This window comes from Rhinatrema bivittatum, chromosome 7 (assembly GCF_901001135.1).
Source record: "Rhinatrema bivittatum chromosome 7, aRhiBiv1.1, whole genome shotgun sequence".
Classification (NCBI taxonomy): domain Eukaryota; kingdom Metazoa; phylum Chordata; class Amphibia; order Gymnophiona; family Rhinatrematidae; genus Rhinatrema; species Rhinatrema bivittatum.
In genome coordinates, this window is record NC_042621.1 from 70388768 (window position 1) to 70407391 (window position 18624).

At 44.7% G+C, this 18624-nt stretch overlaps 1 protein-coding gene across 4 annotated transcripts in view; it reads right to left on the reverse strand.

Moving 5' to 3' along the window:
* The window catches only part of ZNF423 (zinc finger protein 423), a 706298-nt gene that overhangs the window by 292159 nt on the left and 395515 nt on the right, over positions 1–18624 (reverse strand). For all 4 annotated transcript variants that reach the window (XM_029608490.1, XM_029608489.1, XM_029608492.1 and 1 more), the window contains one exon: positions 1741–4964. In XM_029608490.1, the coding sequence (XP_029464350.1) occupies positions 1741–4964 (3224 nt within the window). The remainder of the gene's footprint in view (positions 1–1740; positions 4965–18624) is intronic.

An 18624-nucleotide genomic window follows, 5' to 3' on the forward strand; every position in this document is an offset into this window, starting at 1 on the left:
CGGGTGTACATGTGCATGCACACATGTATGCCCGATTTTATAATTTGTGCGCGCAAGTTATAAAATCAGGGGTTGACGTGCTGCCTTCCCCCGTTCCCTCCCAGGCCGCTCCAAAATCGGATCGACCTCGGCGGGAACTTCCCTTACCCCCCCAATCTACCTTCCCTTCCCCTATCTCCCCGCCCTTTTCCCCCTACCTTTTTCTTGCTTTTGCTTCTATTTCAAAACTTAGTTCAGCCCTGGGGCTGAAGTAAGTTGCGCGCGCCGGCCAACTGCCGGCACGCGATACCAAGCACAGCAGCAAATGGGCCACTGTGCCTGGAGCCTCTGGCCCTGACCCCCCGCCCCGCCCCTTTTTGCAAGCCCCGGACTAACACACGTGACGGGGCTTTTTAAAATCCAGCCCTTAGAATTTTAAGCCATATATGTAGAAGACCTCTGCATTCACCAGTTCATCACATAATAGCTGTCACAAAATATATTCAACTGGAAGGAAAAAGAACCAAGCAAGGATGTCTCTAATATATTGCAGAGTTCTTTCACGGTGGTTAAGAATCCCCTCCAAAACATATTATGGAGTGAACAGGAGATAAAATGTAATCGCTGAAGTATAAAGAAATATCCAGTTCACCCAGCATTCATCCAGCTATCCTTTAGTATTATTTGTAGATGAGAGTAGGAGCTGAGCAGAGGATATGGCTGAATGTATTTTATTACTTTGAATTCAAAGTTTCCCCACTTATGTCCTCTATAGCCTATTTTCCCAGTTTCCCTGCCAAGGAATAGTCACTTTAAATAAAATAGCAGTCATCGTCAACATTTTCACTGTCATCCTATAAACTTGCTAATATAAGTCTTTCATCTGTGCCCTTCTGGAAATCAAGATTCTACATCTATTACAGTTCATTTCATAATTTCTATTTAGTTGTTCATAATTCATAGTAATTACAAGATTCTAAAAGCACGTATTCATAAAAAATGTTAGAGATGTGTAGCTCCTAGTTTTTTGTTTCAATATCTTTTTTTGGGGGGGGGAGGGTTTCATTTTTCAGGTTGTTTAATGGGGGTTTTTTTCACTTTGGTTCATTTGCCAAAAAAAAAAAACATTAAATGTAAAAAAAAAACAAAAAAAACAAGAAACTGATTTTAAAAAAGGAAAACAATGAGTCTCTCACGGCCCTAGAAACCCTCTCCCACCCAGCAAAATGTGAACCCATGGCCCAGGACTGCTCAGCTGGGCCCTCCTCGGACACCTCCAACCCCCTTACTCCCGGGCAAAAAAAACTTAATGTGGCCTTCATTTAAATGTGTCAGGGCAGGGGAGGCTCTCACTCCAGCCCCCACTTACCTCTTTCCTGGGTCCTAAGTGAATAAGGGCAGGAGCAATGCCCACCTGCTTCTGCCTGCGTCATTTCCAACCAGGCTCCATGTGGACTCCAGCTGGACTGGATGAGTCTTTTAGACAGACAGTGGGGGGTTGGAATGGCTCGAGGAAGCCCAGCTAAGCAGTCCCAAGACCTTAGGTTCACATTTTGCTGGCCACAGGGCTATAAATGCCAGGAATATAAAAAAAAATAATAATGTTTGGGTATTTTTGTAGGCCGGCCTTTTCGGTGAAAATGGCCTCATTGGTTGCATTTTTTTGTATTCATTTCAAACAAATGCACATCCCTACTACATTTTTCTAAGACCGTGTATAGTACAGGTGTCTGTGAAAAGAGAAAGTTAACTGGTACTTACTCTGGGAACAGGAGATGTTTGGGTACCTTTCCTTTGGCCACTTGTTTCTGGTGTGAGATCCCTGTGATCTATCTGAACATGGTTCTCTAGGTCTCCAATACTTTCAAATTTGACGCTACATTCTGAGCACCTCAGACCTGCACATGACCTTTCACAAACTTCTTGTGGGTTCAAGCCTGAGGACTGTCCATTGCTGCTTCTACTAATGCATCCAGCACAGAGGCCATAAGGTAAGCCATTAACATCAAGTTTCACCAAGTCCTGCTTATTTCGGAACTCTTTCAAGCATAGAGCGCACTTATAGATCTTCTGCAAGGCCTGGTCGTTAGGAGAGGAGGTTGTAGAGTTTCCTGCCAGCTTCTGCATATGGAACGTTCCATGAATTTTCAGCTCCAGAGTAGAGGTAACAGTTTGCATACAGACAACACAACGAAAGCCAGTGAGGGAATTTCGGAGGTCTGGATGCATTTGGCAGTGTTCAATGAATTCTTCTTCACTCTGCAGGGGCATTTTGCAGATTCTGCATGTCCCTGTGTCCAAGCTTTTGCTGTGGGTGACTTTATGCTCTGTCAGGGTGAGAAGTGAAGGAAACCTCTCTCCGCAGATGGGACACATATAGTGCTTGGCCGGGCCTCGGTGGGTCTGCGTGTGCTCTCGAAGTCCACTTTCTGAGAAAAAGGTCCTAGAACAGATGGTGCATTTATGACTGCCTTTGATAAATTCTGCCTTCTTCCGTGAGCAGTCATCCTCCCCAGGCCTGATATTATGATCCCTCAAGCGGTGGTTCTGCAAGAGAACTTCCATGGTATAGGCAGCTCCACAGATATCACAACCATACATGGGCTCCGAAGCGTCTACGTCATCCTCACTAGCTTCGTGACTATTGGTCACCTCCGGGGTCTTCATCAAGACACTTGGAATATCTGTAGTTTCTGGCTTTTTATTTGCTGGCGTCACTCCATTAGCCGTACCATTTTGGGCATTGGTATCAAAGACGCAATGTTTTTCACGCAAATGTTTCTCCAGTAATGTTATGGCATGGAAGGCTTTGCTGCAAAACTTACAGTTGTATTTCTTGCTGTGGGTTGTGATATGGCACTGCAGTTCTACCTCCGTGCTGAAGGTCTCACCACAAAAGATACATTTATGTGACTTTGCTGGATTACCCAAGTGGCTATGCTTCACATGTATCTGCAGATCCACCTCCTTTCTGAAATCCCAGTTACAAGCTGTACAGCGGTACATTTTCTTTTCATTGCTGTGTTTTACGGCTAGATGCACTTGGATAGATACTTTCGAGTCAAAAACCTCTTGGCATAGAGTGCAATGGTACAACACAAAGGTATGCATGTCCAATAAATGCTTCTGCAAATCATCCACTGAAGAAAACTGCTTGTCACAGCTCTCACACACATAATGGGTTGAAGTTGTCATATAGTGTACCGTGAGATGCTGCAAGAGGGACTCCTGGGAATCAAAGTCTTCTTTGCACTGAGGGCAAGACTGTTTTCTCAAAAGCAACTCCAAGTGAGATTTTAAATGCGTTTGGAAGGTTTCAAAATTTGAGAACTTTAAATCACATTGGTTACAAGGGTACTCACCATTGGAAACAGAATTTAAGCTAGTGGAAAGCCTCTGCCTTTTAGGGGAAGAGACTTCGACATCAGAAGACACCGGGCTCTGGTCTGCTTTTAACTTCTTGTTGTTTGCCAGAGGAATGTTCTTGTGGTTTTCTTTAATATGCTTTGTAAGCTTCAGAATGGAGCCAAATATGGGGGAGTTTGTGCAATACGGGCAGGAGTAAACTTCCATAAAAGACTGTGTTGGCTGGATGACAGGGGACTCCAGTTTGGAGTTTCCGACATTGCAATGAGTTTGCTGGATATGCTCTGTCAGGGAGGATTCAGTCAGAAAGCCCATGGAGCACTGGTTGCAGAAGAAGGCATTGTTACCATCTGGAACAGTAGCATTTGAGCCACAGTGCATGATGCGAATGTGTTCCTGTAGGCTGTTGATATCGGCAAACATCTCAGGACAATAGTTGCAGTGAAATGCAGAAATGTTGTTGAACTGCATCATGGGATATGCATGGTTTTTGTGTACCTTCCTCACGTGCTCATTCAAGTTGTACAGCGTAGGCATAGTGTCAAGGCAGATCTGGCACATGTGGCTTTGCTGAGGCTTGTCTGCATGAATAGTCTTCAAATGAATCTCCAGCACTGCCAGGCTACTGAAGTCACGTTTGGAGCAAAAGGGGCAGCTGTAGGTAATTTTGGACCAGTTATGGCCTTCCTCCCTTTCCAGCGATCCAACCTTTCTTTGTCCTCTCAATGGCTTTAAGGTAGAGTCAGGAGTAGACCCTCGTTCGACCGATGCACTTGAATCTGGTGTTGCACTGCTCATGGATGCCATACTCCCCAAGACTGGATCGGGGCTGATGCTATGGTTGCTGGAATCAGGTTGCCTGTGGCTATCCAAATGACAGTAGACTTCTTCCACAGAAGAAAACTGTTCTGGACACATTGGGCACTTGTGCTTCTTGTTGGCGTGAACTTGATCAATGTGGAACAGCAGCGAGTTCTCATCTGAAAATACTTCGGGGCAATGGATGCACTGCAAGTCTGCCTTTTCCGAGAGCTGCGGATGGCGTGTCATTACGTGCTTCTCCAGCTCTTCAGTCAGACTGAACGTCTCTTCACAGTAATCACACATGAAGTCATCTTTCTTCACCTCTTTCTCAGACTTTGCCATATGTTCTTTGTTCTTTTTATGAGCTTGCATGTGACTCTGCAGCGAGCTGGTGGAGGAGAACCCTCGCTTACAGACAGTGCACTTGAATGGCTTGCTGGAGCTGTGCGTTTTTAAATGTATTTTAAGGTGGTCGCTGCGGGAGAAAGCTGCCTCGCATTCGTGACAGTGGTACTTCTTATCCCCTGTGTGAAGCTTTATATGGCGATCCCTACTTCTCTTGTGCTTAAAAAGCCGACTACAGTAGGTACATTTGAAAGGTAGTTTGTCACTGTGGATCTGCTCGTGCCTTTTCAGGTAGCTCAGGCGACTGAAGGACTTATCACAGAACTGACAAGGATACGGCAGGCCAGTCCCCCCTTCCTCCTCCCCAATGCCGAGATCACACCCGTCTCCTATCATCTGAGTGGGTGATGCAACATCTTTGCTGGAGGGAGATGAAGCCACCCAGGAGAGTTGTGGGTCGTCATCGCCATCTGTAATGGGAAAGCAGAAAGGAGATTAAAAACAATTCCCGCTGCATCTGTGAAATAAGGACAAAGCCTCTCAATATCACTAAAGGGCTTTCTGCTACTACAGTGGAAAACAAATCGACTGCTGACAAAAAAAAAAATACAAATATCTCTTAAATTTGAAGAGATGTTTAAAAAAAAAAAAAGAGATAAAAGGTAAAGAAAAGGCTGCAGAATATGCAATTTGTGAATATACTGACATAGTATTAATACAAAGCACATTCCCCTCCTGTTTCTCAGTAGCAGATGTAACACCTGCTCTCTGCTTTCTGGGCAATAAACAATGAAGGCAGAAAACAGAAGTGAAATATACATTACAGCAGTGAGATCAAAGCAACAGCCACAGTGATAAGCAATTACATGGGAAACACAGATTGAAATAAAACAAAGCAGATCAGCCTATTTAAATCATTTGATTAAACAGATTCCTCCTGAACCTCAGCTGAAATGGAAATCTCTTTTTCTTTTTTTCCACGGCTGCAATAGTCATGACATAGTACTTTGTGAGTCTGCAAAAGCAGCAAAGCTCTCCCAGCTTAGACGTACTCGGATTTCAAATTCTGATTGGAGATAGATGTCATGTAATTGGCATATATATGTAAGGGAATATATATGGATTCCTGAGTACCATCACCATGCCCAGGCTATGAAGCTGAAAGCAAGACCCAAGCAGTAAACCGGGGCCCTTTAATCCATTAACCACCGAGCCCTCTACTGACAACAACGAGCCTTCAAACACGTCATACGTCTACGGCTACTGCAAAATAACATTTAAAAAAAAAAATACAAATTAGAATTGAAGTTATGTCAGCTTTCCCCAAAATAAAACTTCTGTAAAGAAAAACCAGTGTCATTGCTGCATAGGGAAGGTAACTTGGTTTTTAAGCTGAGGATGGTTTTTGTTTTAAGATGCAAGCTTTACAAGTGAAAAAATAAAAAGTCCTTTCCCGAGTCCTGCATATTAAATCATTTATCAGCCTAATCAATGTATCGACTTGGTTTAACTGCTTGGCTATTTTTTACTTTGGAAACATTTAAGAAAATGTTTTCAACCCACAGTGCTATAACTTAACACGGAAGCATTATGCGCCTGGGAAGCCTGATTTTCTAACATAGCGCTTAGGGCTGAACGTGTACCCGCCAGCTTCAGTCGTAAGTTGCAAAGTGAACCTTAAGCCCGCTTTGAAAATGCACCCTTGTGCCACCCTTCCATGCGCGCACTGACACCTGCATGGGAGAGCTGAAAACGCTCATGGGCACATTTGCATGCAGACTTTTGGTTTAAATGGTTTCCCTGCCCTGTCGCCGTCCCCCAGGGATGCCTCTTCCAAAAGAGTGAAATTTTCTTCTGCGCCTACAACTTTCAGGGAAGTGGCGTTTCAGGCGCGCGTCCGTGCTTTTGAAAATTCACTCCTTTGCGTTATTTTTAATGAGCGGCTTGCGTTTTTCCTTAGGATCAAGAAAGCAGTAGAAACATGGCACGGCTTCCATGTTGAATGGACAGTTGGGACTGCGCAAGCCAAATATACTACACACGCTTTGTTGGGCATCCTTGTCACAGAGAAAAATATAATACATCTGATACCGGCATGCAAAATGAACTTTAAGCATTCCTCTGCAGGCTGGTCACGTGGCACACGGGGGGTCCATCCAAGGTGGCCGGCTGGGTCTGGATGGGCCATGGAAGGGGTGAACTTAGGCCAGGAGAGAGAGAGAGGAGGAAAGCGGAGACTGCTATGAAGGCAGTTACTGACCAAGCGAGCAGTGTTGGGGGTAGGGTGCACCTTGGAAGAGAGATGCCCCTCCATTTCTTGGGTCAGAAATTACTACTTACCAGTGCCACCCGGGCATACAGTCTAGTGAGAGAGAGCAGAAGAAACTGCACAGAAAAAAAAAACAAGATCAAGACACCCTCCCACCCGCCCCCCAAAAAAAAAGAAACATGAAAATCCACATAAGGTGCTTTATGCGGCCAGAAACTCTCATGCAAGCACAGCAACCAATCTGGCTGGTACAGGTCTAATCACCTGGGCACGTTTGTGCCTGGCTGCACGCTATTTTCAAATCTGACGGATATTTTGCTAACATGAATGGAGGTTCCATCAAAAACGTCATGCGCTGCGGGTACGGAAAATCTAGAGGCGACCCTTTCTCCCCCAGAACAAGTATTCACCGTGATTAAACGCTCGCCCTACTTCAGCTATTTGCTACAACAAAACTAAACCCTAACAAGTCACGTGAGTGGGCGCACTTTTTTTTTTTTTCTTTCCGTGCACAAGACGCGCAGAAGCTTTAGCGCTACAAGGTTTTAGAAAGTGAAAGGAGGTTGGGCTTCGATATGAAGAAGGCACAGTTTTCAGTAACCCATGCTGCTACTTCTGTAACCGTGCACCTTGTAACTCGTTTTCAGAAGGGAAACTACCGGGGCAGCTTCCCTCTGAATACTGCCTACAAGGTACGGGGTACACACAGTGCCCGTGTGCCCTGCGCTCCTTCTATTTCTGTGGATGGCAGAATAGGCACCAAAAAAAAAAAACACCATATATATACACGCATATATGGGCACAAAGAGATCTACTAGGGTATTTTATTACCTGTGCGTTGTCTGGTCTGCGTATATTATAAAACACGCGCCTACCCATCCCTCAACATGCACGTTCCAGCCCGTGCGAATATTTGCAATGCATTGAAAAATATGTCCTCTCTCCACCTGTATTTGGGAGTGGAGGAGTAGTCGGCCGGCGGCTGTCGGGCCGAAAACCGGACGCTCAATTTTTGCCGGCGTCCGGTTTCCGAGCCCGTGGCTGTCAGCGGGCTCCAGAACCGACGCCGGCAAAATTGAGCCTCGGCTGACAGCCGCCGCTCCGGGCCAAAAGGAGGCGCTAGGGACGCGCTAGTGTCCCTAGCGCCTCCTTTTGCTCGTTTCTACCACCGGACCTAATTTAAATACTGAATTACGCGCACAAGCGAGTGGGCCTGTGCGCTCGCCGGGACTTTACCGAATCGGCCCGTTAGATTGTAAGCCCTCTGGGGATAGGGAAATACCTACAGTACCTGAATGTAATCCCCTTTGAAGCGCTGAAAGAAGTGTGAAAAGCGGAATATAAAAAAAAAAATGAACACATACAAGTATATTTTATGGGCAAAAAAAGAATAACTTGTTTGTTTGGGTAAAACCCTTATTTGCGCAGAGGCAGGGACATACCTGAAATCATCAGTTCACCGATCCCTCCCATCAGCTCATCCAGGCCACCGCTCACCACTTCAGCCTGAACTCCCCTCCCCCGCCCCCATCCAAAAACAGGAGACAACAGATGAGACTGCTATCGAGTGCACCGATCAACAGGCGTAAAACCGCACGAATACGTTGCCTAAAGTATTCACGTACGCCTCGTATAAACCTCAGATTGGGAGCCCTCTCCGGGGGACAGGGAGACGCCTGCAGTGCTTGAACGTAACGCGCCTTGAGGAGGCTGAAGGACAGGATTACAAATCCAAATAAACAAACAAAACAGCAAGCTGCGCACGCGCCTCCTGGCCCCGCCCTGGAAGGCCTCTTTTTTTTTTTTTGCGCAGGTCAACGCGCGCGTGTGGGGCCGAAAACAGGGGCGCACTTTCGATGTTTATAAAACAGGATGTACACGAGTGCAGGCTACTTATGCACGCGTATGTTACATTTACATGCTTAGCCCATTTAAAAACGTAATTGTAAAGGTGCGTAGATTTGAAAACTCAGTTCTACAGGCACTGCTTCTTACCTGACCACGCCCCTGAGCTCGACTCTTTTCAGTGCACTTTAAAGTGTGCGTATTGTGAAAGCAAATTGCGTGCTTTTAGCTCGTGTGAATGGGACAATCTTCACCCAGGGGAGTTCAGCCTGCCAACCACTTAGTTGCAAATTTTCCTTTTGCAAATTTTCCTCTGAATGGATGGTCATTAAGTGTCCTAATAATTAGCCTCTTTTATGTATTTTGCGAAACAGAATTTGCTGGGAGAATATACACTGCAAAAAAATCACATAATCAGATGAGCCAAAGTTATACACCGAAGTAAAAGAGAAGCTATTAACGTCAGACCATTATTATCCCTAAACTGACGTGCGAGCGGAAAAAAGTTCAAGAAAGAAAAGGCATTCCCAAATGATTTTAACTTTAAACCAAAGAAGCCCTGTTCTTATCCTCACTGCTACATTTCACAATAACACAAATCCAAAAGTGTACCAGGAATGTTTGCAGCAAGTTCATTTGTTTTTAACGTTCACTCGTGCAATCATTCCAGTGCTCGGCACCAAAATGATTTTTGCAAACCTCGTGAGGGCGAGCATGTAAAGGGATCATCCTCCCTTCAAGCACCGCACAGCTCAGCAAATGTCTCTCAAAAGCAGCAAAATTTACGGAGGTTGGGGTGGGGGGGGGGGGGGGGGCAAAGCAAAGATGAGGCCGGGTCCCCTGGGGCCAGCAGTAATGGGCCCTTCTGCCTAGAAGGGATTCGGCAGCCAGCAAAGCCCATCCCAACAGCTTCTTGGACGGGGACGGTATCTATCTCTGCTCTCTAATTCTCCACTCCGGCCGGCTGGGTTCCCCCCCCCCCCCCAGGAGGATAGGAGACAAAAAAAAAAAAAAAGGGAAAAGAACAGGATGCTAAGGCCAGAACTGGGGACAGCGCACAGCGGATTTTCCACTGCAAATGCTTTTGCCATCTGAAAAGAAACCATGTTTAATATTTAGCAGCTCATCCGCTGTGTTTTAGCCAGCAACCAAATTACCTTACAAAACTATAGTCTTCAGCATGTGTATTTATAAATCATATATATATATATATATATATATATCTCATATGGCATCTTCTTAGTGCTGAAATCCCAGAAACTAAACAAAAGTACAAAAATCCATAAAACAGCCAGCTCAAGCTATTTCCTAACCCATAGAGGGCAGCTATCAATTTATTTATTATTCTCTTATATGACAGGCATGGCGTACTGAAAGTACACAAATTCAAAACGTTTCTTCGGGTCTGAAATAAACTATTCAAAAAAAAAAAAAAAAAAACCATCCCTGAGCTGGATGCAGAAGTGCTAAAGTGCAAAAAGCACTCCACCCCTCACCCCATGCACAAGCCATGGTCACCGGTTTTATCTTGGTTGGTTTTTTTTTTTTCTTAAATAAAAGACAAGGCAACCCAACTTTGCAAACATACAAAGCACTTGCTGTGATTACAATAATTTAGATCCAAACGCAATAACATTTTTATGTTAGGGGGGGGGGGGGCGGGGGAAAGAGAGAGAGATCAATCTGCAGACGAAAATTGTGTTTATAATAAAAAGACTAAAAGAAAAGGCCATTTTCCTTCCCTCTGTTGATTTAAACATTTTATATAGGTTTAAAATGTTCACATGCAATTTGCCTCCCGGCACGTGATTTCAATGCATTTAACAGCTAGAATGGTTCCAAATGAATTGCCTCTGATTTTTTTTTTTTTTTTTTTAAACAATTTTGCCTCAATTTCCTTACAGTTAACCAGGGCACAAAAAATGGCCAAAAACTAAGATTAGACATCAAGGAAACCATTAAACAATCTATCATTAAAGTTAACAGGCAAATATGACTAATCGCTCCACAAATATTATATATGAGTCTTCCATGTTCATGAACGAATTATTGTGTTCTTGCAAACATTCCCAGATGATTTTATATTAGAGGGGGGGGGGGGGAGGGGAGTTTAAGACATGATCTGAAAAACTTGCTTTCCCACCCCATCCCAGAATAAAAAATAACAGAATGAGGAAAATCATTTTCAAAGAGGAGATTGAAGTCATTAAAATGCTGCGAAGGGGGTCTGTTCTAAAACACGGCTGGTACGATGCTTTTGTCATACATGCATAAGAAAATCAAAAGGTTCAAATTAGGGGGGGGGAAAAGGGTTTTAAATAGGGTTTAGAGCGTAATTCGTCTTTTGGGGTGGGAGGGGGATAAGTTGTGCAGTCCGCAGAGCAAAAGATGATATTCAGATTATAAAGCAGTGCACCGATTTGACAACTCAGGGCCTGCCATGATATCCCAAACACTGTAAGCGAGACAGATTCTGGGATAAGTTCCTGGACACAGCTTCTAAGCTCCTTGGTAGCTGGTGGTTGATCAGATGTTTGTAGTGGATTGGGGGTGAACATCTAGTGATTAAAGCTGGACCAAGAGCTCTCTGTGGGCGGATAAACCTCCTTCAAGCTACAGCAAAGTCGCCCTTAAACGCCTACTGAGCCCCACCCGAGGCAACAAATCCAAGCCGGATCTGTTTTATATGCAGGACAGAAACATTCACAAGTCCTAATCCGGAGGAAACGTCACAGAAAAGGGGGTGATTTTAAAACCGTGCGCGCACGGACACAAAGTTTGCGGGCGCTTTTTACGTAGAAACAAAGTAATGGCAGCAGGAAAAGATTAAGCGGCCCATCCAGTCTGCCCAGCACCCGCACACTTCGCACACAGATTTTCAAATGGAAACTGCACCCATACTTTACCGTTTGAAAATTATCCCGGAAAAGCCGTACATATTAATTTGTGCAGACAGGGGTAGATTTTAGGACGTGCCCGCACGCGGCCAGGTGCGTGCAGTTCCCGGCGCGCGCGCAAGGACACGCGCGCCGGCGCGCGCCTGTTATAGAATCCGATGGCCTCACGCACATGCAAGCCGGATTTTATAACCCGTGTGGGGGGGGGGGGGTGAATTTATGCGAACTCCACATGGTGACACATTCTGGCCTTCCCCACTTCCCTATCCCCCCCCCCCCCCGCCTAACCTCCCTTCCCCTTCCCCCTCTCCTCTCCACCTCCTAAAACTTACCTATCTACCCTGGATTTTTTTTTTTTATTTCACTGCACCCCTCCCAAGCCCGCCCCTTTGACAAGGCCCGGCCCGCTTTGAAAATTTGCTCGGCGTGCGTAAATCCCCGGGATTTACGCGCGCAGGCCTTTTAAAATCTGGCCAATAGTTTTTACGTGCGTATGTCTGGAAATTCAAACAGGAAACTCCTCCCCCTGCTGAGGGGAAAAGCACACGCCGCCCGCGGAAATGGCTTTGAAAAATTACCCTCCCTCTGGATCTCTCTCTCTCATTCTTTGAGATAACAGTGACTGTGTTAAAACAATTTTACTCCCCTTAAGGCATTCTTTTCTGGGTGACGTTCTGCCAGCTTAAAGTTCAGACTCAAATGCAGTGCATAGGAAACGTGCAGCTGAAGGCGTCCGTGAGCTGTTTGGCTCAGTTCTTTGGAAATCCAGAAAGGTTAGGGGCATTCCAGCTACTGAAGTCCTGACAGCCTCTCGGTACCCAGCATGACAGTCCTCAGACACCGATACCAGGAGGAGGGGGAGATTCTGCAGGGGGGGGGGCTTCTGGAACTCTCCGTGCAGGTACAAGAACCAGCTCAGTGGACACATTCACTCTTCAGCTCTCCTCCTGCAAACTGAATCTGGTTTGGGTCTCGGTGTAAGGTTATTAATGCACTAATGGCATTTGTTAATGTGCAATAAATTAATTTATTTTTATGGATTTGATATATTGAATTACTCTGTATTTGATTATGAATTAACATAAGAACATAAGAACCTAAGAACCTGCCATACTGGGTCAGGCCAAGGGTCCATCAAGCTCAGCATCCTGTTTCCAACAGTGGCCAATCCAGGCCATAAGAACCTGGCAAGTACCCCAAAACTAAGTCTATCCCATGTTACTGTTGCTAGTAATAGCAGTGGTTATTCTCTAAGTCAACTTAATTAATAGCAGGTAGCGGACTTCTCCCTCCAAGAACTTATCCAATCCTTTTTTAAATGCAGCTACACTAACTGCACTAACCACATCCCCTAGCAACAAATTCCAGAGTTTAATTGTGCATTGAGTGAACAAGAACTTTCTCCGATTAGTTATAAATGTGCCTCATGCTAACTTCATGGAGTGACCCCTAGTCTTTCTATTATCCAAAAGAGTAAATAACCGATTCACATCTACCCATTCTAGACCTCTCATGATTTTAAACACCTCTATCATATCCCCCCTCAGCTGTCTCTTCTCTAAGCTGAAAAGTCCTAACCTCTTTAGTCTTTCCTCATAGGGGAGCTGTTCCATTCCCCTTATCATTTTGGTAGCCCTTCTCTGTAACTTCTCCATCACAATTATATCTTTATTGAGATGCGGCGACCAGAATTGTACACAGTGCGGTCTCACCATGGAGCGATACAGAGGCATTATGACATTTTCTGTTTTATTCACCATTCCCTTTCTAATAATTCCCAACAGTTTGCTTTTTGACTGCCGCAGCACACTGAACCAACGATTTCAATGTGCTATCCACTATGACGCCTAGATCTCTTTCTTGGGTGGTAGCACCTAATATGGAACCTAATATTGTGTAACTATAGCATGGGTTATCTTTCCCTATATGCATCACCTTGCACTTATCCACATTAAATTTCATCTGCCATTTTGATGCCCAATTTTCCAGTCTCACAAGGTCTTCCTGCAATTTATCACAATCTGCTTGTGATTTAACTACTCTGAACAATTTTGTATCATCTGCAAATTTGATTATCTCACTCGTCGTATTTCTTTCCAGATCATTTATAAATATATTGAAAAGTATGGGTCCCAATACATATCCCTGAGGCACTCCACTGCCCACTCCCTTCCACTGAGAAAATTGACCATTTAATCCTACTCTCTGTTATTTGTATTTATTTATTTAAACATTTTTATATACCGGTATTCATCGAAACATCATATCGGTTTACATAGAACAGAACGTGAAAAGTACATAAAAAAGGGGTGGCTGGAACTGAGAGGATAACTTGAAAGCCTTACTGGGTAAACACTATATACAACAGATTCAAATATACAAGAGTCCAGTCATGATATGTACAAATGAGTAGAGAGGGTCAGGGATCTACAATGGTACCATGGGGTTTGGAGTATTTGCTGAGGGACAGAGGAGGAGAGGCGGGGAGAGCCGGGAAGGCTTATTTGAAAAGCTAGGTCTTGAGTTTTTTTTTGAATGTCTGTGTGCTGGGTTCAAGCCGTAGATCCGTTGGCATTGAGTTCCAGAGTGTAGGTCCGGCCAGGGAGAATGCGCGGTCTTTTGTGGTGCTTAGGTGTGTAGACTTAAGGGTCGGGGCATGGAGGGTTCCCTTGTTGGAGTATCTGGTGGGGCGGCTGGAAGTGTGAAGGTGGATTGAGTTGTTGAACCAGTGAAAATCGCAGTTGTGGATGGTTTTATGAATAATGGAGAGGCATTTGTAGGTGATGCGATAAGGGATGGGGAGCCAGTAAAGCTGCTTGAGGACAGGAGTGATGTGGTCAGTTTTGCAGGTGCTTGTGAGGATTCTTGCAGTTGCATTCTGTAGCAACTGTAGAGGTTTAATGGTAGAGGCAGGGAGACCCAGTAGCAGGGCGTTACAGTAATCGATCTTTGAGAAGATGGAGGACTGGAGAACAGTGGGAAAGTCATTGTGGTGGAGGAGGGGTTTGAGCTTTTTGTAATAGCATTCTTTGATGGTTGTATTGATGAAGGTTTTTAAGTTGAGTTGACTGTCGACCATGATACCAAGGTTTCGTACGTTTTGCTGGAAGGGGGTAGGGCACGGGAGGGGGTTGTGGTTGGGATGGGGTGTGGGGTCATTGCGGGGGGAGATGATGATGAGTTCAGTTTTCGCCGTGTTGAGGGAGAGATGGATGTTGGAGAGGAGGGAGTTTATGGAGAGGAGGCAATTTTGCCAGAATTCGAGGGATTTGTGCAGGGATTCTTTGATGGGGATGAGTATTTGTACATAGTCTGCATAGAGAAAATGGGTGAGGCCGAGGTCAGAGAGGAGTTGGCAGAGGGGCAGGAGGTATATGTTAAAGAGGGTGGATGAGAGGGAGGAGCCCTGGGGGACTCCTTGGGGGAGATCAATGGGTTTAGATTCAGTGTTGGCGAGTTGGACTGAATATTGCCTGTTTTCCAGGTAGGAAATGAACCAGAGTAGGGCTGATCCAGAGATCCCAATTTCTGTAAGGCTTTTAATGAGGATACTGTGGTTAATGGTATCAAATGCGGCTGAGATATCTAATAGGGCGAGAATGTATGAGTGTCCTTGGTCCAGGCCTTTAAGGAGGGTGTCTGCGAAGGAGATGAGGAGGGTTTCGGTGCTAAAAAATGTTTGGAAGCCGAATTGGGTGGGAGATAGGATGTGGTGAGTCTCCAAGTGATCGGTGAGCTGTGTGTTGACAATTTTCTCCATAACTTTCGCCAGAAAGGGGAGATTGGAGATCGGTCTGTAATTGGCTGGGTCAGCAGGGTCGAGGTTATGTTTTTTAAGGATAGGTTTCACTATCGCATGTTTTAGGGAGTTGGGGACTGTGCCATGGGAGAGGGAGCAATTAATTATCTCAGCCAAGGGTTTGGCAATTGTGCTTGCAATGGGTAGGAGAGCTTTGCTGGGGATCGTGTCAGCTGGATGTGAAGAGGAGTGTAATCTTTTTAGTATGGTTTCGATTTCTGAAGGTGTGGTAGTGTCAAAGGATTCTAGTATGGTGTTCGGGTATTTGGCGGAGGGGGACGTGGAGGGAGAGGGTGTGGAGAATCGCTGCAGGATGTCTGTGATTTTATCTTTGAAGAAGGGTGCGATCTGATCGCATTTTGCTTTTGCGTCTTCTTCGGAGATCTGGGGGAGGGAGGGAGGGTTTGGTGAGTTCGGCCACATACGAGAAGAGGGCTTTGGGATTGAAGAGGTAATTGTGGATTTTGGTAGAGTAGTAGTCTCGTTTGGACTTGAGAATGGCAGTTCTGTAAGGGTGTAAGATGTTTTTGTAGTCAAGATGAGCAGAGTGGGAGGGGTCTTTGCTCCACTTTCTTTCTTTTTGTCTAAGGCCATGTTTCAGTTTCCTTAATTCTGGTGTGCACCAAGGTTTCTTTGCATTGGGGGAGTGGGTTAATTTCTTGGTTGTCAAGGGGCAAAGGTTGTTGGCTATGGTGTATGTAAGGTTGTATTGAATTTTTATTTTTGCTGACCTACATTGCTATCTATGCATTGTATTTTTATGCTGTTTTGTAACACACTGAGGATAAATTTTACTATTGAAAGGCAGGTCCACACCAAAATTGTATTTAAATGTGAACCTCCAGGAGTCCATAAGCTTTTATGCAAGGATTTATGGCACATTAGCATCCACATGCTGATTTCTACAGAATTTACCCCATTAGTATACACCATACGGGTCCTCTGGGGCACAGAGGCTATATATAATGAGAGTAATTTTCTAAAGGATTTACGTGCCATTGAATTGTCTATAGGTTTTATGCACGTAACTTTAAAACGGAGCCGCGGGCACACATGTACGTGTGTATATGGGCGCACATTATGACAACTTTATATCCTGCATGGACATATGTGCGGTTGGTTATAAAACAGCCTTGGCGCGCATGTGTGTGTGCACCTAATAAGCTTCTACGCGCACAGCGGTGCGAGTCGGCTTTGGGACACGTTAAGTGAGGGAATTTTATAACGGTCGTGCGGCCAGCCCATGACCACTTTTACAAGTTCATCCACCAGTCTGCCCAGTCTAGAGCTTAGGTCCTCTAAACCCTCCCTGGCTCTATAGCATGCACTACCCCCCCCCCCCCCCCCCCCACCCCCAGACCCCTCAAACATTTCAGAGGTGCCTGGAAATAATTTTAACAAGACTTACACCTCATCCATAGCATAAGTAACGTTTCACTGAAATATACCTGGGCCTGTGGCCAGATGCAAAGCCTTTTGCTCGCGCATCTCTTGGCACCACCCGGAACACCCATACCCTGTCCACATTCCATTCTTCCCCCCCCCCCCCCCGATGCGAGATATTCAAGCATCGGTACTTGTGCGCGCGCACGTGGGTGGCTTATAGAATCGGATGGACACACGCACGGGCAAGTTTCCCAATTCTGGCACGTGCCTGCTTTTAAAATTAGGCTTTAAGCAGGTAAATTAGGCTTTTGAAAATTGCTACAATATATGCTGCTTTTAAATGAATCAACCTTTTGAAAATTACCTCCAGTGAGCGTTAAAAGTCCCTACGCTTCCCTCAGAAACCCACTAATATATTTTTTTTTACTTTGACTTCCAGGTGATTGATCTCAGTTCCAAAAAATACACACCAGCAAGGCAGACTGGAGGAAAGGGAATCCAGGATCGGCTGGTGTGACTCCTGTCATCGTCCCTTCCATCAGGGCTGGATGGCAATATATCACGAGAACCCTAGGACGGCTGATTTGTAATCGCTTGATCTTCTCTCATGGAGTGAAGATATTTTGTGATTGATAACGGAAACACGGAGAAAACAAACATCCCCTTTGTATCGTAAATGATTAAACAGGTGGGATTTAGCAGAATAAATCAAATTCAGACAGGTTGGAGTGGATATGGTCGGTTTCTTGAAAAACAAGGGAGACAGTCTTCCAGGATCTTTTAATGAAGTCTACAATTTTCTTAGGAGAAAAATTTAATAGAAATCAGGAAATGCAGTCATTCAGAATTCAGAAATCTCTCGGCTGCGCTTAGGACGTTTGACCCAGGAGCTACTCTGTTATTCGAAATCCAATAGTCTTCACTTAATCTCACAGCCAGTGGAACACTCTTCTTGCTAACCCTATCTACAAAAGGAACTAGAACCTGTGCATTTTGCCACAAGAGAAAAAAATGCGGACCACACGTTTAGCAATTTCAAATCAACTTGCACAGTCAGGCAAATAGAGAGGCAAAGTACAGTGGAGGCTCTCTCAGAAAAAAAAAAAAGTTACAAGAAAACAAACAAAATAGGTTGGCAAGGATGGTACCCGTAACGAAGTTGACAAAAGTTTAAAGCTTGCCAATTTTTGGGACTCCTAAGAATTGCATTCTCCAGGTCTTAATTTTTCACAAACTTATCATAATTCTTTTAAAATGAAAAATGGAAGAAAAGAAAAATAATTTTCAAAAATATTTTCCATCCCCATGGGAGGCGAGCGTTGAAACTGACCTGCCTAACGAGAAACGTGCTAGAGACAGAAGCAAGAATCTCAGCACAGGTGCGAGCGTCCATCCCTGCTCGGTATTACATTCATCTTGTTATCTTTAGGTTATTTGCACTAGTGATGCTATGGCTAGAACAGCAAAGTAATGCACAGAAACTGCACCTGTCAGAAAAAGCAAGACCGTGATAGTTAATCTCTGGTTTCTGCTGTCAGTGGGTACACCCCTGGGAATTTAGCACCAAAGTGCATGAGGAATGCACGTCCCCCATGGCACTGGTAAAAAGCAATCTCATCTTGGGTGTGAAGAGAGAAGCGAAAATATTACAGTGATTTGAGATTCAGGATGCACTTCCTTTCCAGAGCATCGTGTGCTGCCATTAATACAAATATGCTTAGAGGAAGCCCAGTTTCATGGAGAAGACGAGGGGAACCCAATGAAACATTTTTCATTTTTCTGGCAATTATATTATTTATCGCAGTGAAAAAAAACAAACAAACCTGCTGCTTTGATTTGGATTTTAAAGCTAGATCTATGGGTTCTTTTGTTTCTTAACATTGGATCTCTCAGAATTTGATCTGTGAAGAGAACGAGCAGACAGTGCCTTGCTC